Genomic DNA, 24,070 nt, shown 5'->3' with positions numbered 1-24,070 from the left:
AGCAAAAACCGGTAGTGAGTAGTCCACAACGTTTTGATCTGATTGCTGGTTTCAGATGATTTTTAAGGAGGTCGCAGTATGATGCACTGGTGACTGTGGTCCCTCTGGGCATGTAATGCTCTACAAGTGGGCCTCGGCTATTCCAGAAGAGCGTCAGCATCACTTTTCTAGTGGACTGCAGTGTGCGGAATTTTTTGGGCTTTGGTGATGTTGAATGGCGCCACTCTTTGCTTGCCCTCTTCATTTCTGGCTGAAAGTAGTGGACCCAGCTTTCATCCCTAGTCACTACGTGCTGTAAGACAGCGTCGCCTTCTGTTTCGTAATGGCACAGAATTTCTTCACATGCGTCCACTTGCCGTTCTTTCAGTTCGGGTGTGAGTTGTCTAGGCACTTACCTTGCAGACACTTTGCAGAATTCCAGCACGTTGTGAATGATGATGAATGCTGAACCATGGCTAATGTTCAATTCGGAGACCACTTCATCCAGCGTAATATGACGGTTTTCCCTCAGCATGCGCTCAACTCCTGCAACCATTTCTGTTGTGTCGGCTGTGTGAGGCTGGCCCGAGCGAGCAGCATCTGCCACACTGGACACTCCACTTTTAAACTTCGTGTCCCAGTCGTACACCTGCTGCAATGATAAACATGCATCACCATATTGCATCTTCATTCAGCGATTGATTACATTGGGATTCACAACCTCACTTCCCAAGAAACGGAAGACAGAACGTTGCTCCTCCCTGGTGCATGCTTCTCAGGGAGCCGCCACCTTGGACCTGCTCTACTGACGTCATATGGTCAATGTTGCCAGATCTAAAACAGGCAAAACATGACTTTTACCCATATATATAACACATGTCGTCTACAACTACACATAACACATTACATTCTCGAATTTATATCGCCATTTTAAAGTTACTTATTGGCAGGCCCTCGTGCCTATAGAAAGTCTACCCACCCTTTCAAATGTTTCACCTTTTGTTGCCTTATAGCCTGGAATTAAAATGCATTAAATCAGACTTTTTGCACCTTTATTTACAAATTATAACCCACAACTTCCAAATGAAATACCCATTCTACAAATTTCACAAAATTAATGAAATATACAAAACTATAATATCTTGGTTGGGTAAGTGCCCTTATAACAGTATTTGTAAATTAGCTCAGGTGTAACCAATCACCTTCAAAATCACCCCAAGTTAATTGGCCTCCACCTGTGTTAAATTGAAGGGATTCTGATTATTCCAGAATAAAATCAGCTGTTCCTGGAGGTTTCCTCTGCTGGGTAGTGCATTTCACAGCAAGGACTCAACCATGAGCACCAAGGAGCTTTATTTAAAAGGATCTCCAGGATGAAGTTGGTGAAAGCTGCAGATCAGGGGATGGGTATAAAAAAATTTCAAAGGCCTTCAATATCCCTTGGAGCACTGTCAAGGCAATCAATAAGAAGTGGAAGGCATATGGTACCACCAAGACCCTGCCTAGATCTGGCCGTCCCTTCAAACTGGATGACCAAGCGAGGAGGAGACTGATCTGAGAGGTCAATGGCAACTTTGAAAGATCTACAGGCCTTTATGGCAAAGACTGGTCAATGGGTGCATGTGACAACAATATCCCAAGCATTCCAAAGGTCTGGCCTGTACAGTACAGTGGCAAGAAGGAAGCCATCATTAAAAAGCCCACCTTGAGTCCCATTTGAGGTATGCAAAAAAAACCAGTCTGGAGATTCTGAATTCATGTGGCAAAAACTTTTGTGGTCTGATAAATCCAAGATGGAACATTTTGGCCTAAATGTAAAATGTTACATTTGGTTCAAACTCAACACAGCACATCACCCAAAGAACACCATTCCTACTGTGAAGCATGGTGGTGGCACCATCATGTTATGGGGATGTTTCTCATCAGCAGGGACTGGGGCATTTGTTAGGATAGAAGGGAAAATGGATTGAGCAAAATCCTACAGGAAAACCTGATGCCTTCTGCAAGAAAGCTGAAATTGGGATGGAGGTTCACCTTTCAGCATGATGACCTGAAACACACTGCCAAAGCTACACTGGGGGTGGCTAATGAACAAAAAGATAAATGCCCTTGAGTGGCCCAGTCAGAATTCCGACCTGAATCCAATCGAAAATTTGTGGCATGACTTGAACATTTCTTTCCCTCAACATTCCCTACCCAACTTGACTGAGCTTGAACAATTTTATACAGAGGAATTGGCAAATATTGCCCAATCAAGGTGTGCAAAGTAGGTGGAGACCTATCCCAACAGACTCACAGCTGTAATTCCTGTCAAAGGTGCTTCCAACAAGTACTAACTCAGGGCAGTGGACACTTATCCAACCAAGATATTCTAGTTTTGTGTTGTACACCACTCCTTTCCTATTCCATCTCCAGGCACTGCATGATGTCATCGCCGGGCACTGAAGGGGGCCCAGTGATGACACTCGCTGAAAGGGAGTACTCAGTTTTCACTCCGGTTTCTTGTTTTTGTACATGGCTCCTTTCCTATTCCATCCCCAGGTGCTGCATGACATCATTGCCGGGCACCCTGACAGGGAGTGCTCAGTTTTCACTCCGGTTGTTTTCTTTCTTTCTTTCTTTCTTGTTTGTTTGTCCGAGCGATAACTCAGCCATCCTTTGAGCTAGGAAGCTGAAATTTTAGCACAATAGTGATCAATTGCTTTGGCAAAAACTTATTTTTTGTTTTTTGATCAATCAATTAATTGATCAATTACTTAATTATTATCGATTTATTAAGTACTTATTTATTTCCTTTCTCATATGGGCATTATCTCAGGCACATTTTGAGTTAGGAAGCTGATATTTGGACATGATAATTACCAAGTGATGTGGCTATAAAGGGTATTTTTGATTTATTGATTAATTGATTAATTATTTAATTCTATTAATGACATAATTAATTAATTTCGTTAAAGTTGCAGATTCGGATGAAACGGTAGTGGTTTAGGTATTCTTTTAGCCAATTGATTAATAATTTCATTATTTTACCATTATTATTTCTTTATTTTCATTATTAATCACTTATTTATTTATTTTTCTCATCTGGGCAATATCTCAGGCACCTTTTGAGTTTGGAAGCTGATATTTGGACACGATTTTTGGACCAAACTTTTGCTGTGTTATAAAATTAGTCTTTCTTCACATAGTTATATTACAGGAGGTGTGTTCTTTACTTATTATAAATGTGATCTGGGATTTTCAGGGTTGAAGTATCACAAAAATAATTATTAACAATTTGGCAATTTCATCTCATTCTGCCTTCTTCCTCTCAAAGACCTTTGTTGAATACTTCGACATCTTAGGTTCTCCATTTCCATGTGCTTTGCTGATTTCTTTAAGGAACGGACTGTTCTTGGATGTCGCCTGCGTGACCTGGAGTTAAACCGTAAAAGTGTCTCGGAGGCCCTCCGTCTCTTCCTGGAAGCCCGTGGAGGTCTACCTGTTCTTGCACGAAGTCTTCGCACATGCGACATACAAGCCCATCCTCCAGCTCAAAAGGCCGAAGCTTTGGCTTTTCTATGCGATGAACTTCTCTGCAGTCGTATCATCACAATGTGAGCTTGCACTTTTGATTCTTCTCTCTTTTTATTTCAAATACTGTTTTGCTGCAATGGAAAACCATGAAGGAGAAATTATTACATTTTATGCAAATTAAAAAATACATTACATCACAATTGGGGCCCTCCATATATTACATTGATGGAGTTTTGGACCCCTCTGATTGTGTAGCGAGGTCTTGACTAACATACTCAATGATAAAATTGAGAGGGTAATTGTACATTTGGTTCATTCCCAAGTTATTTTCCCCACCTGGCAGGGAGATTGACAAAACAATTGACCAAATCTCCAGCTTGAGAAGAGACAAGTGGATTGTGGAGGGCAAGTTGAGAAGGTAAGTTGAAGGTAGACAAAATCTTAAACTCTTCAAAATGAGAAGAATTTCACAATTCCTTTTGTTGAGAATGTAAAATGTGCTTTGTTGCTCATTATAACAGAAATAAGCTCTATAATTATTTATTTCCTACCATCAGTGATGCAATGTCAAAGGAACATCCAAATAATTATTTATTCATTATTATCTCAGCACTAAGGAATGCTTTTTGAGTATATCATGATAATAAATATTTAGAGTTGGTAGGTAGGTCCAGAGCAAGTGTATTTCCTTATTGTTCATCCATTCATGTGCATCACTTGTTCCCTTCCCCCACCTCCTCCACCCCTACTCCCACCCTACCTCCTCAGCTAGGGTGTCTTTCAGCATATTCTCAGTGCTTATACCCAAGGATTGGCCTGAGCCTCTGTATTGACAATTGATTCCAAGTCCCTTTGAGGCGACAGATTTGCGTAATCCCCTTTTAGACACCTAAATTCAGGGTATGGAGGGCACGCTTCGCTCAAGTAACCAGGCATGATATATGGAAAACCCATATATACCTCTTCCCAGCCCGAAGGCAAAAATGGCAGCTTGAAGAGAGCCTCCCGTCACCGCATAAGACCATTAAAGCTGTCAGCCAGGGGGCCATTGAAGCCTAGCCAGAGCACAATTTGGGTTGGTTGTTTTGGAGAGCCAAGATCCGATACAGTGGTAGATGTGAAGCAGCATTGTACCCATCACATGGCGCACCAATCAAATTAGTGAGACAGGTCGTAGATAACTTTGAAACTGCATGTCTCTTGTTATGGCAAAGGAGACCCATACCATTTGAACCCATGCCATTTGAAGTCAGTGGGGAGACGGGCCATGCAAGCAAATTGTGCAACAAAAAAAGCTATCTTCCATGTACCGTACCTCACTTCATGGGCAGCATAGTTTTGATACAAACAGCACCAACAACAACAGGCGTTTTAAGGCCATTTTCCCTGCTAGAGCGGGGGTTAACCTTGCAGTCCCCATGACAATCTTCTCCATTTTGCCCTATTTTCTACATCTCTCCTTGTTAACCCCCTTGCCCACATTTCTTCTTCCACCACCTTTAGCTAAGTCTTCCTCGGTCTTCCCTGTCCTCCACTTCCTTCTACATTCATTTCCATCACTCTTCTCAACCAGTCACTTCCATCCTTCCTCAACACATGACCAAACCATGTCAACCTGTTTCTCTTCACAGTATCCATCACAGGCTCTATTCCCATCATCTTTCGCAATTCATAATTTGTCTTCCTCTCTCTCAACGATACTCCACACATCCACCGAACCATTCGCATTTCCACCCTTTCCAGCCTTCGTTGCTGCTCTACGTTCATTACCCATGTCTCGCTCCCATAAATCATAACACTTCTCACACATGTAGCATACACCTTTACCTTCAGCTTCAACGACACTCCCCTCCTCGTCAGCACGCCACTCAGTTCCTGAAACTTCTTCCATGCACATCTCACTCCAGCAACTGTTGCCGAGTCTGATCCACCTTCTCCATTCAGCATGTCTCCCAGGTAGCAAAATGTTTTCATACCTTTCAGCTTCACGCCATCTCCAAGATCCAACTCAACATTTCCTCTATCTGCAGCTCCCTCTGTGCACACCTTACACTTGAATGTAGCTGCCACAGTGGTTAATGACCCTCCCAGACCACTACATTTTTGATGAACCCACTCTCAGCGCACATTGTACATTGAATGGAGTTCGCTCCGACACCCTTCCTGCACACAGCACATGGCCACTTCCCAGTTCTTTCCACCTCACCACATGCTTTACCCCTTGCCATCACCTTCGTCTTTCCGATATTCACCTTCAGACCTTTTGCCTCCATACATTCCTTCCACTTGTTCATCTTCTCCTTCAGTCCATCCATACTCTCCCCAATCAACACCAGACCATCTGCATACAACAACTCCCACGGAATATAAGGGTAAACCCTCCTTTACATTCCGAGCCAGCACCTCCATCACAGCTACAAATAGTAGTGGACTTGGTACCGACCCCGATGCACTCCCAGCTTCACCTCAAACTCACAACTGTTCCCGTCCTTCATCCTTACAGCTGTGCGCGCTCTTTTGTACATTGCCATCACCACTCTGATCAACCATTCCTCCACTCCAAACTTCCTCAATGCCCATGTCACTACATCGCGTGGAACCCTATCGAATGCTTTCTCCAGATCAACAAACCCAAGAAACAACTTCTTCCTCTTCTCCATGTACTTCTCCTGCAACTGTCTTACAATAAAAAACGCGTCTGTCATTCCTCTTCCTGGCATAAATCCAAACTGCATTTCGTCGATCTTCACTTTCTTCCTTATCCTCTTCTCCAACACCCTTTCCAATACATTAATTCTATGCTCTAATAACTTTATCGCTCTATACGAGCCACAGGCCAGAGGGTCACCTTTCCCCTTGTACAGTGGGATGAGGGTACTCAGTTCCCAAACCACTGGAATGCAGCCTTCTTTCACCACCAGATTACAGATCTCTGTCATTCTCTTCTCACCCCAACTTCTGCTGCCTTCAACAGCTCTCCCACAACTCCTGTCGGCCCTCCCGCTTTTATACTCTTCATTGCTTTTATCACTTCCTCAACTTCCTTCTCAGTTATCTTCTCTGTCGGTCCGGCCCAAATAGTTTTGATAGGCCTAATCAAATTTGTGAGCAGGTTTTGGAAGGCATCAATGCAAATTGAAAGGGGGCAATTTGGCATGAACTCTTGCTGTTCGGTCTTAGAGGTGAGGGTTTCACCATACAACCAATGTCCAAACTAGAGAGAGAGAGAGACAAGACAGTTATATCCTCCCACATTAGTTAGCCCAATAGTAATATATTCTTATCTCTTGTGTGTGTGTGTTTTATCTTTTATCGAAAAAGAATTGGGGCTGCTTGATTAAGGACAGTAAATATCGTTTGAGGATTAAAATATTTTAAAGAATCATTGGCTGCTTTCGTACTCTTTTCACTTGATTTCTCACTGTTCACTGCAAGTTACTAGAACTACCATCCCTGGTCAGAAATCGCATAGAACAGCAATAGGCCAAATCCCATAAAAATCCCATAAGAAATTGGACCAGTAGGATCTTTTGGTTTCAATAAGAAAAGCGACATACTGGACCAGTCGAATTTACTGTTACGGATCTCAGAGACGGCACTCCCCTTAGCAAGGGGGGGGGCGGGGTTAATCCCCTTGGCCTGTTAAGCTGGCCATCTCTGGTCCTGGTACCTGTAACGCTCTTTTGTGGGGTGGAATTGATCAGGGTTATTGGTCAAGGTTTTCTCCTGAATACCTTTACCAATCCCTCCGCAAAACAGGGAGACAAGTACCGCTCGAACCACGGACAAGATGGTATTTGCCGAGCGGTTTAGCAATCCGCGGCTCGAGCCGTTATCAAGAGACTAAACCCGATTCCGAGCATTGGCCGAATCATGCCACAGGTACTCAATTGAAAGAAGGGACTAAAGCAATCGGATGAGAGGAAGCCAAAGAACCAACAAGGGTAAAGGAAGAACACAGGTTTATTTCTATACTAAAAGAGGAAACGAAAGAAGGGCATTTACAAGGAGGAAAAAGCAGATACACAGGGCAAGCCTTAAAACAGTCTTATATTATAACCCAGACAACAAACAGGACAGACAATAGACTTACACGACAAGGGAATAGCAGGCAGGAATCACTGGACGAAGGAGAAGGGTCCGTGCAGGTGAGAGGGTAGGGTGGTCCGGGCCGGTGCGCAGCGTCGAAGGTCGCTCCAGTCCACGCTACGGGCTCGAGGCGAACAGCCAACGGCTGCTCCACGTATTCGGTTTCACATGGTAGGGCTTTCCGAAGCAGCTCCGCGCAGCTTCGTCTCTCTCGTGCCTTCTCACCGACTCTCTTATTCAGGTTGCACCTTCTCACCCAACTCGTACCTTTTTCTCTCTCCTTCTTCGGAACCCTCTCACTCAAAAACTCGTACCTTTTCCGTCCCACTCACTCAACTCCCAAACAGTCCCTTGCAGCCGCTTTTATTGCTGTCTTGGAAATCAAGCCGCCGGCTCTGATAACACGCCTACCGGTTGGCTCACCGCTGTGCTGGTTGGCCGGTAAGGGCTTGCTGACTCCACCTCTGCCGATGCGTCGACGTGCCATGCCCGTGATCTGGCGGCTCCTCCCCCTTCTTTCTCGGCTTGACCGCATGGCTAATGGCGGCTGGTGGGGAGTCGAACGAGCCAAACCAAGGGGCAGCGAACGCTGCCCGACTGTCACTTTGAAGTGTGGGTGAGGCGATTTGGGGGAAATTGAAAGGGACCTATGTTATTTGATTAATGCAACGCAGATTCAACTATTGGGAACAGGTCCTTAACTGAAACACATAATAATGAAACACATAATAAACTACGGAGAGGTCCTATGGTTCACTACGTGTTGTTCATGGACTAACTAGGGTGTGATCTTTACCAAGCCAATTGATGGGAATATTTACAGGGGGACATTTATAAGGGAAACATTTACTAAAATTTACTAGTGAAGGTTCTAAAAACCGTAACAATACTGATTAAAAAACAGTAGGTCAATGGGACCATTCGGAGACCAATAGAATACCAATATATATATGAACAGGATTGTTAATAATCAATCAACATATGTGGAAAAAGTATGCGCCCAGACCGGAAATCGAACCCATGTCCTATGGTGAACTGTACCAGTGCTGTGCCATCTGAGCTATCTGGGCACATAATGTTCCCACATACGTTGATGGAGAATACCAATAGGCCAAATGGACCAATACAAGACCAGTTCCAGATATGGAATCAGTTCATCGACTGCCATAAATGTCCTGCCGTTTTGCAAATAACTTGTACAACATCAGCACTGCAACTTGGATTCACATAAACAACAAAGATTCTACAGGGAAACCCTGTTATAAAGAACATGGCTATAACTCAATTATATATGGAACTGTGTGTTTTGCATATGTTTATAACAAAACATAATTAAAGTATTTAGCTTGGTCTATGGGTTTTCAGACCAGTTAACCATAATGGTTTCTGCAGGACCAGTTGAACAATGGGATTTTAGACCTGGGATCTCATGGGTGCCTTGTCTGACACGGCTCTATTAACTTGTACAAAATTTGGCAGTTTATGAAAAACAGATGATGTTATTCTTAATTAGCTGAACATGGTGTACACATCACTCACTATTTGGAATTGTAAATGATTGTGCAACTATCTGTACAATCTTCCTCGTATTCAACTTTAAGAAAGCAAGCAGTTTTCTCTCTTCAGGTTCCTTAATCAATATTTGGACTTTGAAGTGCATCCAAACTTTATGCATCTCCAGATACTGTCACAATTATCATATTGCCTAAGGATACCGTAAGTATGCATCTCGGTAGAATATCTGGGGGAGGGGGTTCGGGATTGGGGGAAGACCCCAATTTTCTCTGGAGAAGTGTACCTGATGCAAGCCGGTGTTACAAATAATCTGATATATACATATATATATACACACTACCAGGCAAACGTTTAAGTACACTTTTAAGTGTTAAGTACACCAACCAGTAAAGTACCTAAACTTTTGACTGGTCGTGTATACTGTTGCGGTTTTTCGAAGCCCGTTCCCGTTACAAAGGGGAGATTAAGCCCCTTTTTCTCTCTGGGTCTTCGAAACCGCAAGACTGATTCGCCACTTCCGGGCAGACGTGGAAAAGGGTTCCGGGACAATTTCACACATACATTGAGTACCCACGCCGCAGTGGAAGCAGGGATCGAGTCTCGCACGAACCACGCGTGATTGCGTATGCCCGAGCGGATGGCGTACCACGTGACTCGTACTGTTACCTTTCTATAGAACCCGATCAGAGCGATCTAATTCATACCATGCTAAGCCAATGATGGAAGAGACAAAAGCGGTCGAATAAGAAGAAATAACAGGTTTATTTACACTAGTTACAGGGATTTGAAGGAAAGGAAAGGGACACAAGGCAGACTTAATCGATCTTAACTTATTTCCCAGACACGGGCCCGATCACTCACACAGGGAAATGGAAGTAGAATGTTCGCGCGCCGAACGTGCCTGCTTCGGTCGCTCCAGGAACAGCTCACCCGGCGTGGCCCTCTGGCGGTCACAGCACATATCCCGGCGAAAGCAGGCAGGAAGGAAAACCTCGCGGCGCGGATCAGGCAAAGGCAGGCAGGAGGAAAAACGCGCGTCTGTGGCCCGGCGCGGGTCATCTTTTACAGCGCAATTAATATTGCGCAGAGTGCGGGGAGCAGGGCAAGTTCATGTACAACGGGGTTATGCGCATCTCCTTCTGAACTCAACTCAACTCAACTCAGCGCGTCTCCTCTCGTAACTCAACTGCTTCCATGGGCTGCGCAACTCATCTGCCATCTCCAACTGAGCGCTCTGAACTCATAACTGAGGTGGGGGGGGGGGGGCCTCTGGGCACAGGGTTATATCGCCCCGCCCTAGTCCAACTCAAATGTTCCAAACCCCGCCTTTTGCCGCAGTTGTAAGTCACTCCCCTCGAGCCCTGATTGGCGGCTCGCGCTTACCGACGGCTCCTCCTACGCCTTCCTTTGGCCTTGGTCGACTTGTTCAGGCCTGCCTCGTGGTATTTCGGCGCCAAAAACCACCCAGAGCGCCATAAGGACACCTAATTCTCATTAGCCTACTCAACGCAAAACTAACACAGGAAAGGACTACGCTTACATTTACTAAGAAATAGCTGAGCTTAAACGAGGCTACATGTTGTAGTGTAACTAACTAGGAGGGGAAATTAACCTTTATTATAAAACCACAAAATCGCAACACTACACCCCTCCCTCGTCAGACTCGTCCCCGAGTCGAAACCACCAATGGAATGACCGGTTAGAGAATAACATGCAAAATTAACTTTACTTTTACATGTGACACATAGGTGTGGTTCCCCCTAACATTTACTCTGACCCGTGTGTGCGACAGTTTTAAAACACTAGATATGTCCCTCCTATTGCGTTGAGTAGCTTCATATCAGATTCACGCCCACAACTAACCGAGTATTTCCGGAATTTCAAACTAAACACATAGCCGGTGGGCAGCATTCTTATATTTACAAGCACAAAACTTAATTTTATTTACAATTCTATGACCCAGGACCTGTCCTTTTTTGGAAGAGAAGATTGGAGAGGAGAGAAAACACAGCAAACTCACACTCAAAATCATGACACTTGCTGCTTGCTTCTTGCATCTTGCTTCTTGCTTCTTCTGTGTGCATATATCAAACCGGCTGGCCCCCGGACCGGCATACAGGCCATTTTTAATCTTCAGGGCTATCTAAACTTACACATCTTCTCATGCCTAGCACACCATAATAAAATGCACAAAAATGCTTTTATTTTATTTTCCTTGCCAGGCAGGGCCACTCCCATGTGGTCCAACTGCGTGGCGTTAATGCCACTCAAACAAGTGGTCCGAAGGTGCAAGATGGTTTTGCAGCAAAATGCTGCACAGCAGAGGTGCAAGGCCACAAGGCTTGTGGTCCATGATGAGTGACAAGGAGCAGTAAAGGGTTTGGAAGCAAAGTGCTGCACAGGTGCAACAAGGTGCAGCAAAAGGATATGGCCACAAAGTGCTGCACAGTTCGGCTGCACTGATGTAGCAAGGTGCAGAAGGGATGCTGCACCGGTCGATGGTGCTGCACAGTTCCACCTCCAAAATGGTCCTGCGGTGGGGGGGAAGAGACAAGGCACAACAAGCAAAGCGGAAAAGACGCAATGGCACACAGAAACACAAGGTAATGTGGTGCGAGTGGCGTGGAAGAGTGAGCAGAGCAGGCTCGTCCCTAGCCATCCGTACCCCCCACCGTCGGCTTACACTACCCTAGCCCCCCTTGTATTTACAATCCGTTTCTACGTCTTGTCCCCCATATCACCCTCTAATCCAAATTCGTCTCCCAATCCCTCCCAGGAAGGAAGGGATGGAACAAACACAATGTCACATTACGTCATGATGCGTCTTTACTATCCAAACGGCTTACAGAGCTCTGGTGTGGAGCTTCGTCCTCCTTGGTGATTAGCTGTGGATGGTGCGAAGGGATCTCACATATCCTAACTACACTACTGACATTTACTTTTACCCTACCCGGGGTCGTACCCTGCCAATCGGCCTCTTTAAACTATGTGGTTCTAAGAACCCGAATTCCCATTACCCACACTACGGTGCCCTTGAAATTTGGGTCTCACTCCCAACGAATTTTCTCTCTGTGCATTTGCACAATTTCGGGGCTGGGTCGTGTGGCTCTACCAGCAGGTCTACCTACCTGCGCACCTCCGCCACTGAAGTCGCCACCCGAGCTTACCTGCTCCTGCGACTATCTAACTGGGGAAGGCCCCTCCTGGCACTTTACCCCCTGATACCCACCTTGGCATTGGGCAACCCGGGTCCTTCCTTTGGATCCTCGGGCCCCACTCACACTACAACTAACCGGCTCCCAGAGCCTACCTGCGGCCTCACCTGGCCGACAAACTACCAGTGTCGGAGTGCCCCAATAACCATATGCACCAATTAAGCCACACGCCCAGCCATTCCACATACTCATGCACCCAAAAAAAACACTACTTTCTACTACCTGCACCACAGGTGTCAATATCCATACAAATTTTGCCTATGTCCTCTACCTGACTTTACACTACCCACCCCAGGCGTCCGTGAATGGGTTCCATCTCCCCCCATTCACTCCTTCGCACCATGCATTCCACACCTTCTATTCCACACCAAGCATTCCACACTACTTATTCGCACACCATTTATCTCACACACCTTTTGTCTCACACACCTTTTGTGCTCACACACCTCTTTCCTCACACACCTCAAACGCAATTCCTTTTATTTTCCACACAATTTCTCACACACACAGCATCATCTAGCTAACTACTTCCCCTAATACTCGTGCTTCCCTCGTCGTCCCTTTAAACTTCGCACACCCTTTTTCATTATCAACCATCTAAGCTACCTACGTCCCCACTATAGGTCAGGTGTCACGACTTAAATCTTTTGTCCCTACAGTCTGCTAGTTCCCTAACATTATCCTAGCCCTCCCTTGGCTAGCTTTGGTGCCCCATGGAGGTAACCATTGCTGGCACCCCCATGTGCCTGTCACTGCCATCCCCCTAAACCATTGCTCATGGGCCCTGTCGAGTGAGGAATGGTCAAACTACCATTCCCCCACGTGGGGTACACTACTCTCATCAGTCCGCTACACTGGAGCCTCTCCATGTGGATGTTCTTTGTCATGGCTCAGCCTCGAAGGGCCGAGCGATCCATTCGGGTGGTTGGTCGCCTGTATGGGGTGTCCGTCCGGCATTTTCGATCCAAGGGAGGAGGTATGGATGGGCCGAGGTGCATGGCTCCATCCCTGCGCAGGGCCTCGCGGTCCCACGCACGATGACCCAACCGGCCACGGTCAGAGCACCGGACCCTACCTTCTCTTGAACCTCGCCGATTGCCTTTGCCGCCACGGCACGGCACCAACCATACAGTGCGGGGGCCGGTACGAATCGTGCACGCCTTGTGCCTTGTACGAATTGTGCCTTGTGAGACCGACGTGGCACGGATTCCCTCCGGTCCCTGCTGCACACAACTCACCGGGGGCTCACGTCCACTACCCGTCCCACTAAACGCTACCCCGGTCGGTGTCGATGCTTGAGCCGCGTCTTCACACCTCGCGACCCACTCCGCACTCGCACACCCAGGCGCCCCCGCGTCTCCCATACACTCCGTTACTGCACACTCTCCTCCCACATTCTCTGGTGTGCATTCTCCCTCACACTCCGTACTTGTACCTGCACACCTAGGCGTACTCACGCCTTTCACACACTTCAGTACACACTCTTTCGTTACACACTCAGGTGTGCACTTTTCCTCCACACACTCCTTTACCGCACAACCAGGTGCACACTCTTTCGTTACACACTCCGTAACACAATCGGCCATCACACACTCTTTTTCCACGCTCTCGGGTGTGCACTCCCACTCATACTCCGGTGTGCATTCTCGCCCACACTTCGTAACACACTCTTTTCCTGCACCCTCTGGCGCACACTTTTTTTGCTCATGCTTCAGCGCACACTCTCTCTCGTACTTCGTACCACACTCTCTCATACACCGCACAATGGACCTTCAGCGAATGCCTGGGTCTCACCTCTGTCCCAAGCGCGCCAAAAACCCGTTCGCGCCATACACATTCGCGCCATTTTTTCCACTCACCTCAGGGTCCTCTTTCCCCAGCTGCACCTGTAAACCTTTATTGGGGTTAGCAAGCACGGCATCACGGTGTGAATACAAACTTTGTGCGCATTCCATTTCTTTCTCCCGCGATTTTTGCTCCCCGTTTCTACCGTCTCTTCGGCCCCAATTATTTCTTTTTCCTCGACGTCCGCCGGCGCCCATGAAATTTCTTTGTCCAATTCGGCGACCGTCGGCTCCTCTACACCCCGTGTCGCGACCCCCATAGCCCCGGTCAACTTGGCTGTGCTTTGCCCTAGCTCGCTCCCCACACGTTCCTCACACTACTTCACCCCGTCGCGCGCCACTGCGACCTCCTTGCTCAACCCGCACCTCATGTCCTCCCCCGCCTTTTTCATGTCCCTCTTTGACTCTGCCATCATTTTTTCCCTTTCACGGGTGGATTTGTCCCCCAATTTGTCCATGTAATCGAGCATTTTGTTCATTTCCTCCTTAGCGATTGCTTTTATTTGAGTCAAGAGTAACTGCAGGTCCAAACCCGCTGGCACCGCGGGCTCGGCTCTCGCCGCCACGTGCGAGGTGCCGCCCTTTCATTTGCCAGCTGCCACGCCCTTTTCTGCTTCCACTGCCAACTGTCCCTGCCGGTCCTGAGTCATTAATTTTTCCTCTATTTCTACCCCCACCGGCATTCGACCGCCTTGGCCAACCATGGTACAAATACAATTTGGATTTTACAACTAAATTTCGTTCGCTCGTAATTTGGAGCCAATTCGTCCAAAAAAAATTAGGGTTCAAATCCCACTCCACTGACACCAAATTGTTGCAGCCAACATGTACAATTTGGTGTCCAAAATTTTTTTATGGTTCAAATCCCACTCCTGACACAAAATTGTTGCGGTTTTTCGAAGCCCGTTCCTGTTACAAAGGGGAGATTAAGCCCCTTTTTCTCTCTGGGTCTTCGAAACTGCGAGACTGATTCACCACTTCCGGGCAGACGTGGAAAATGGTTTCGGGACAATTTCACACATACTTTGAGTACCCACGCCGCAGCGGAAGTGGGGATCGAGTCTCGCACGAACCACACGTGATTGCGTATGCCCGAGCGGATGGCATACCACGTGACTCATGCTGTTACCTTTCTATAGAACCCGATCAGAGTGATCTAATTCGTACCATGCTAAGCCAATGATGGAAGAGACAAAAGCGGTCGAATCAGAAGAAATAACAGGTTTATTTACACTAGTTACAGGGATTTGAAGGAAAGGAAAGGGACACAGGGCAGACTTAATCGATCTTAAATTATTTTCCCCAGACACGGGCCCGATCACTCACACGGGGAAATGGAAGAAGAATGTTCGCGCGCCGAACGCGCCTGCTTCGGTCGCTCCAGGAACAGCTCACCCGGCGTGGCCCTCTGGCGGTCACAGCACATATCCCGGCGAAAGCAGGCAGGAAGGAAAACCTCGTGGTGCGTATCAGGCAAAGGCAGGCAGGAGGAAAAACGCGCGTCTGTGGCCTGGCGCGGGTCGTCTTCAGCACGATTAATACTGCGCAGAGCGTGGGGAGCAGGGCAAGTTCGTGTACAACTGGGTTAAGCGCATCTCCTTCTGAACTCGACTCAACTCAACTCAGCGCGTCTCCTCTCGTAACTCAACTGCTTCCATGGGCTGCACAACTCATCTGCCATCTCCAACTGAGCACTCCGAACTCATAACTGAAGTGGGGGGCTCTGGGCACAGGGTTATATCGCCCCGTCCTAGCCCGTCTCGAATGTTCCAAACCCCGCCTTTCGCCGCAGTGGTAAGTCACTCCCCTCGAGCCCTGATTGGCGGCTCGTGCTTACCATCGGCTCCTCCTCCGCCTTCCTTCGGCTTTGGTCGACTTGTTCAGGCCTGCCTCGTGGTATTTCGGCGCCAAAAACCACCCAGAGCGCCATAAGGACACGTAATTCTCATTATCCTTCTCAACGCAAAACTAACACAGGAAAGGACTACGCTTACATTTACTAAGAAATAACTGAGCTTAAACGAGGCTACATGTTGTAGTGTAACTAACTAGGAGGGGAAATTAACCTTTATTATAAAACCACAAAACTGCAACAATACATTTCATGTACATACTTTGTTGACACAATATGGAACAGCAGTTAACTCGCACACCTGTGGAACTGCAGGCCCCGAGTTTGAATTGCGCTGGCTTCAATTGTTTGTGCACGGGTTTCCGCTAGTATAATTTATAATTCACCTATAAAGAAAGTTAAAAGAACTTCATAATATGCATGATGTTGAAATCTGAGTGAGAATGTTGAAATCTGAGTCATCCTCTCTTTAAGATTGGCATATAGAGAAGGCTGAAGTCTCATCGAATGTATTTTGTATAAATATTTGCTCGTTAAAGCAAGTTGCTTAAAAAATTGTTTTTGCCCGATTTGTAGTTTAAGCGTGTTGCTAATCATCCTTCTTTTTTTGCCCTTTTTAAGCCTCAAAGCTCAACATTCACGTAAAACTGGAAGGCAACTTTGGGATGGCAGGGAGCGCCGGTCGGGTGGGAGCCGCATCGGCACACATATTCGTAAAAGGAAACGGCAGACCTGTGACAGTGATGAGTCTCCAGAAGAAGAAGAAGAAGAGGAGAGTGAGGCAGAACATGATGAGGATGAAGAAGAAGAAAGTAGGGAAGACAGGATGAAGCAACCAAAAATTGACGTCTTGTGTGAAGAGGTGGGTTTCATTTACTTATTTTGGCCTTACGATGAGTACAAGCATTTATTTGGTGCCTCAGGCTGCATAGTCCAGCTTCTCCTTTCTTGGGGTCCTTTTTGTGTAATGACTCCATGCATATTCCTGTCTGAATTATTGGTTACACTAGCATGACTTGGCACGTTCCGCACTCCTCATCACACGTCGTTTCAGAGGGATAGGCATCTTTTACCATTTTGGTGTCTTTTGGGTCTTCAGGGTCTTTTGGATCCTCTGGGCCTTTAAGGGTATTTTGGGTCTTTGGGGTGTTTTGGGTCTTCGGGGTCTTCAGGGGCTTTTGGGTCTTAAGGGTCTTTTGTTTCCTCTGGGTCTTTAAGAGACTTTGGGGTATTTTGGTTCTTTGGGGGTATTTAGGGGTATTTTTGGTCTAAAGGGTCTTTAAGGGTCTTTGGGGTCTTCAGGGTTTTTTTGGGTCTTCCGGGTGTTTTGGGTCTTTGGAGTGTTTTGGGTCTGTGACGTCTTGTGTGAAGACATCTTTTGTGTCTTCGGGGTGTTTTGGGTCTTCGGGGTGTTTTGGGTCCTCGGTGTGTTTTGGGTCCTCGGTGTGTTTTGGGTCCTCGGTGTGTTTTGGGTCTTCGGGGTGTTTTGGGTCTTCGGGGTGTTTTAGGTCTTCGGGTGTTTTGGGACCACGGGGTGTTTTGGGTCTTCAGGGTATTTTGGGTCTTCGGGGTGTTTTGGGTCTTCGGGGTCTTTTTGGGTCTTCGGGGTCTTTTGGGTATTTTGGGTCTTCGGGGCCATTTCGGTATTCAGAGTCTTTTTGAGCCTCTGGGCCTTCAATGGTATTTTGTGTCTTTGGGGTGTTTTGGGTATTTAAGGGTATTTTGGGTCTTCAGGGGGTCTTGGTGGTCTTAAGGGTCTTGGGGGAATTTAAAGGGTCGTCAAAGGTCTGAGGGGTCTGAGTAGTCTGAACGTAATTAAGAGGGTTAATTAAGAGGGTGTTAATTTTATTTCAAGAAGAAGAAGACGTTTACGTCGCATATACACATACATAACGACATAACCATATACGTTTGCTCTGTTATAATAAGATGGTAGCGTGTTTTAATTGGCACAGTTTGCTTCTGATCCAATACTCTTGCTCAAGAGTGCTGAGTCTGTCTATTCACTGGTGTATTTAATTATTATGCTTTGGAGTTGTTACAGATGTGTGCTTCATTCCCTCAACTCGAAAGGCCTATTTATAAGATACTTCGCATGATTTGTCTGTTCTTTGCATTAGGTGAAAGACATATCTGCAAGTGTAAATGAGATTGAAAAACAAATGGAGAAGCTCACAAAGGTAACTAATCTCTCTGTCTGTGTGTTATGGATGTGATTCTGGAAGTACAATAAGGAAAGCATTGATGTTGGTGATCCTTTTTTTTAAATATATATAGATCCTTCAAACTGACATTACTTCCCCTCCCTCAACTCTCCCCCTACAACCCTGACTTTTTCTGTTCTCTTTTTCAATACAGCAACAAAAACTGTATCGGCGCAAACTTTTTGAAGCATCACACTGCCTCCGTGCTACGTCCCTTGGTCAGGACCGGTACCGACGCCGATACTGGATGATGCCTCACTGTGGAGGACTATTTATCGAAGGAATGGAGAGTGCAGAGAGTAAGACCCCTGTCATCTCCCCATTAACCCCCCCCACCCCCTCCCAACCACTTTAACACCTACATTTTCTATTTGTAAAACCACTTAGCCTAGTTATATACTGGCAGGATGGCCTAGAGGTACGCACACTTGCCTCTAAGCTGTCTAGCTTAGGTTCAAACCCTGACCCAGCTATCAACTGTCATCCCAATGTTTCACAAGCAGGGTGATTCAACAACATGTGTGCCGTCCCTCGGATGGCAGTGTATTTACTACTTGTCCTTATGTTGACCAGGTTCAGAGGAGGTGAAGGAAGAACAGGAAAGACACAAACTTGCCTCTGCAACCACCTCAACAATGCCCAAGATCAAGAAGGAGCCAGAATCTCGAAACGAAAACACCAATGCACAAAATGGCAATTGCTTTTCCTTTGTTATACGGGAATCTGTAGCTTCTCCCAAGGCCGCCAATAAGACCCAGTTAAAAGACACTTCGATGCACCCAGTCACTATCCAATACACACAAGAAAAAAATGGAAAGGAATGCCAAAGAAATCTCGATGGAACGAATCTCTTTCTGCAGAAGCCTGGCATGTTGTCCAAGTTCAGTGAGTTGTTGGAGGTGGCTAAGATGGTGCCCGATACAGGAGCAGCTGCACAGCAGTTGGCTGCTAATGGAGCCACCGATATATCGTGCCGAATCAGTAACAGCCATAGCCCGAGGCAAAATGAACTGCAATCACCGACATTGAGTAACAAAATGGAAGTACCTCCTCTCCATATCAGCTGTGGATCCAAGGTACTCTTTTCTGCAGATCAGCTATTGAAGAAATTGTCGACGCAGACGAAGTCTCCGATGCGTGGTGCAAATGGGGCAGTGGGAGATGATGCATCGTCACAGCTCCCTCAGATTGTATCGTCCCAAATTCCATGCAGCACAATAGCAAGTGGGAAGCTGTTGAGCATGACGACAGTGCCAAGCACGATACCTATCAACCCCTTCCAGCTTCCCGCATCGTCTGCCTTGGCAGCACTGCAGGTGGGCTCACCAGGTTCCTTCTTTTTTTTTTTTCCTTTGCTGCCAAACATGAATGCTCCCATCATTTTTCCCTACGTGCCACCTAAAAGGTGGGCAATCTACTTGGTCAAACATGTCTTTGATTGTTGGCTTGTTTAAATGTCAGTGTTGTGAAGAAATTGTTGGCATTGTTTGTTATAAACAAGGTGCCAGTTTCTTTGACATGCAATTCAAAATAGAGCTGTGAATATTTTTTTTCTCATTGTGTAAAGCATGATCTTGTGTAAAATCATGTAAAGGGTACCCAGTGTTGCCTGGTCTGTTTTTTATGCGGGTCTTAAACGCTTCCCTACACCCACTAAGGAACGGGGGCCGGGATCATTTAACATTGCCTTTCACATAGCTACAAGAGCTTAGGCACCATAGAGTGATTGTTTCTTTTTATCAAACTTTTTTTTCCAGAATTTTCAAAAAGGTTTTTTTGAATGCGGTATTTAACTTTGAAATGCTATAAATGCTCTAATAAATGAGCACAGACTAACAATGCTGCATTTTTAATGGTGGTTTTGTTTCGCCCCTCATATCTTAATTTAGCGAAAGATTTCTTTCGAAATTTTATTTCGTTCTCTCTTGGCAGCTAAAGTCCGGTTTACCGCTGCTTGGCCTTCCCCTTGGTGGCTGGCCAGCAGGCCTACTGAGCCCAGGCCTGCCTTTCTCAGGCCCTTTGCTGAGCCTTACTTTGGGCTTGCCGACGAGTACAACGCAACCGGTGCTGGTGACTACAGTGCCACCTGCTCCCACAACAGTCAAGTCACCGCCATCTGGAGGCACGATCCCCAAAATGGCTCCAGGGAACCTGAGTGAAATACAGAAGCAGACTGATCAGCCTCAACCCAAACCCATTCCAGAAGGTAGCGTATGAAAACATCATAATGGGCTCACGGCAAATCAATAACGTCACATTTTCTTTATGATATCTATATAAACTCAGGGCCACAACTTTTTCTTTCATATGCAGCACATATCTGCTTGGGTAGCATCATTTGCTGAAGGAGCAGGTACGCTGCTGATGCAGTGCCCCCTGTAGTTTAGAGCAGGAATCTGGAATTTCTTCCGGGTCCTGGGGATAACTCGTCTACTCTTCTTGAAGGACACTGTGAGAATTTTAACATCCACCAACTAACGCTAGTGGACGTGATGCCAAGTTTAACGTTCATCTGAGAATCGGTGCAATTTATAATGCAAAGCCATGCCTGCAAAACAACAGGGTGGTAGTTTGTAGCTGGATCAAGATTAAAATCCAAGCTAGACAGCTCAGAAGCGAGTGTGAATACCTCTAGGTTATCCTACTTGTAAGTTACCCGAGGGCTACATGTGAACGTCACAGTCACCCAATGCACTGTTCATAGTAAGTCCTCAGGCTTTGCTGTCCTGCAGTAATATATTATTACTGAAAGGGTTTGTTTGTGAGAGTGACATAAGCATCCAACCGACATTTTTTTTATGTCACTGAATGACTCTATTTTGATGTGATGGTGATGAGTGGCTCCATTTTTGTCTGTTTGACATGTGTGTTTGTACGCAACTTTTTAATTTATTTATTTTTCATCATGGTAGTGCCTACCAATCTTTCTGCTATGATGGTGTTGCTGAAATTCTTTATTGTGAGGTTTAGGCCCAAGGCCTTTGTGTACTGTATTTGAATTGTGGTTCAAAATGGGTATGTTTGGCAGAGTTGAGGACTGGCTGGTGGAGGGTGGCTGACCCGGAGACCCTCCGAGCACTACTTAAAGCTCTGCATCCTCGTGGTGTACGTGAGAAAGTGTTACAGAAGCAGCTGCAGAAGCACATGGATTTTGCTTGTCAAGCTTGTGCCCGAGCCAAGGATGGTAAGAGTGTCGTATCATTTACTTTCATTTGGGAAGGTTTTCGATGCTTTAAACAAGTGTTTTGGCCCCCTTACACTATAAGAGCCTCCTTACACTATAACCTCCTTACACTATAAGAGCCTAATGTGTCTGGGTCACACTAAGGGATCAGCTCTGAATGTTCCCCTGCTATAATTGATGGTGTTATTTCTGTTCTGGAGGAATATAAGCCACCAATCCTCTTGTTTCTGGTTTATCAACACCTTCTTAGGTCATGTTTCCATGCACATTACCAAAAGGATATAGCTTTTGTCACTTTTCTGTGGGATTGTTTGTATCCTTCTCTATTTGAGGTTTACTCGTTTCCTTCGCCTTTCTGACATATCTTCGACAATGTCTAGCAGGATGTTTTTTTTCAGCTGATTCTGTAAGTCCCTTAAAAATCGCTATTGATCCGGCACTGGCTGGACAGTCTTAGCTGCTTGAGGAGACAATAGGCCGATGCACCAACAACCCTCTTGCTCTGACTTCTACTGCAAACAGTCGTGCTTTGAACCCCTAGGCTTGGATTTATTTCATGAGTTATTCGTATTTTGCTGCAGCCGTAGCCAAAAATATTGGCACCCTTGCACTTTTTTCAAATAATGTACCATTTCTTCCAGAAAATTGTTGAAATTGAAATCTTTTGGTATCCACATATGTATTTCTTTAGTTTGCAGTGGAACAAAACAAAAAAGCTGAAAAAAATTACTAAATTTTAGCTTATTACACACAGAAATCCTAAAATGGCCTGGGCAATATTCTTGGCACCTTTTAGAAGTTGTTAGAAATAATTAGATTTCAAGCAGGTGGATTCTCCTTTACTTTGGAATTTAACTCACCTGTGATGAGTTACAGGTGCCTGCAATATAAAAATCACTCATTCAACCAGTTTGAATAGAGAAAAAGAGTCATTCTGCTGATTTGTGTCACATTCTGCTGTTTTTTTTTTGTGTACCACAATCAACAAATCAATCAATCAATCAATTGATTAATCAATCAATCAATAAAATTTGTCTGTTTTGTGTCACATTCTGCTGTTTTGTGTGTGTACCACAATCAACATGGAGAAAAGAAAGAAACCCAGAGAATTGTCTGAGGAGGTCAAACACAAGATTGTAGCCAAGCATGGACATTCTCAAGGCTACAAGTCCATCTCCAGAGACGTGGATGTTCCTTTGTCCACTGTATACAATGTTATCAGGAAGTTTAAGGCCCTGTAGCCACTGTAGCCAACCTCCCTGGATGTGTCCGCAAGAGAAAACTTGATTGAAGATTGCAGTGAAGGATTGTTCGAATGGTGGAGAAAGCACCTCGATCAACTGCCAAACAGATTCAAGCTGACCTTCAGACACAAGGTATGACAGTTTCAACTCGCACCATCTGTCGCCAACTCAATGAAAGGGGGTTCTATGGTAGGAGACCCAGGACTGAGAGAGAGACAAAAGAAAGCCCAACTGTTGTTTGCCAAAACACACTGTACAAGCCAAAATCCTTATGGGAGAATGTCCTGTGGACAGACGAGACCAAATTAGAGCTTTTTTGGAAAGCGCATCATCTCTATGTTTACAGAAAACAAAATGAAGCCTTCAAAGAAAAGAACACCTTCCCTCCAGTCAAACATGGAGGACGTTCAGTGATGTTTTGGGGTTGCTGTGCTGCCTCTGGCACTGGGTGCCTTGAATGTGTGCATGGCATCATGAAATCAGGAGATTACAAAGGCATTTTGGAGTGCAATGTTCATCCCAGTGTCAGAAAGCTGGGTCTCTGTCCAAGGTCATGGGTCTTGCAGAAGGACAACCCAAACACTCTTTCAAAAAGCACCCAGGAATAGTTCAAAACAAAACGCTGGACTGTTCTGAAGTGGCCAGCAATGAGTCCAGATATAAATCACATTGAACACCTGTGGGGAGATTTGAAAACAGCAGTTGGGAGAAGGCCCCCTTCAAATCTGGGAGAACTGGTGCAGTTTGCACAAGAAGTGTGGGCCAAACTGCCAGTAGAGAGATGTAGGAAACTCATGCATGGCTATAGGAAACGCTTGACTGCAGTTATTTTGTCCAAACCTGTGATACCAAATATTAAGTCTTGGGTGTCAATAATTTTATCAATGCCATTTCTTTTTCTTTTCTGATTTTAAAGGATATATTAAGTTCTGAATCAAAAACAAAGATTCTGTTATATTAACTGGAATTAATTGTGGAGACCAAATACTTTTGTCAATTTCAACTTATTTTTAGATTAAATTGTGAGTTATTTGAATAAAGTACAAGGGTGCCAATATTTTTGGCCACGACTGTATATTGTGCTCTCATTCATTGCTGACTCATGGGTTTGTCAAGTCGATTGCTACGACTGTTTTGGATGCCTCTGGTGAGAGTATCAGATCTGGTCGCTCATCCTGTTCTTCTGCTATACTCTCAAGATGTCATGAAGATCTGTTGCCAATTGCCAGTCTCTTGCACAGTCCACTTTGCCAGGCAATGGCACAGACTTGTTCTGCTTCTGGTTGTCCTTTGTGCCTTCTCTAAGGAAGTGAACTGTTTTATAACTAACTTTCTTCTACTAGCTCTACGTCTGGTCTTGTCCCAAAAGCTTCCATTTCTGAGGAGACTTGGCTGTACCTCGAGGTATATCTTCCATTTCCGAAGGAT

At 45.6% G+C, this 24,070-nt stretch overlaps 1 protein-coding gene across 10 annotated transcripts in view; it reads left to right on the top strand.

Annotated features, from left to right (window-relative positions):
- BAZ2B (bromodomain adjacent to zinc finger domain 2B) overlaps nt 1-24,070 on the top strand; it is a 420,170-nt gene that overhangs the window by 344,217 nt on the left and 51,883 nt on the right. For all 10 annotated transcript variants that reach the window (XM_078782265.1, XM_078782264.1, XM_068123184.2 and 7 more), the window contains 8 exons: nt 3,361-3,575; nt 3,839-3,913; nt 16,632-16,872; nt 18,131-18,190; nt 18,369-18,513; nt 18,788-19,530; nt 20,147-20,420; nt 21,243-21,398. In XM_078782265.1, coding sequence (XP_078638391.1) covers nt 3,361-3,575; nt 3,839-3,913; nt 16,632-16,872; nt 18,131-18,190; nt 18,369-18,513; nt 18,788-19,530; nt 20,147-20,420; nt 21,243-21,398 — 1,909 coding nt within the window. The remainder of the gene's footprint in view (nt 1-3,360; nt 3,576-3,838; nt 3,914-16,631; nt 16,873-18,130; nt 18,191-18,368; nt 18,514-18,787; nt 19,531-20,146; nt 20,421-21,242; nt 21,399-24,070) is intronic.

The sequence above is a fragment of the Myxine glutinosa genome, chromosome 7 (assembly GCF_964187855.1).
Source record: "Myxine glutinosa chromosome 7, kmMyxGlut1.1, whole genome shotgun sequence".
Lineage (NCBI taxonomy): Eukaryota > Metazoa > Chordata > Myxini > Myxiniformes > Myxinidae > Myxine > Myxine glutinosa.
Note: the sequence above shows the minus strand (reverse complement) of the source record. Positions and strands in the feature narration are given on the sequence as shown.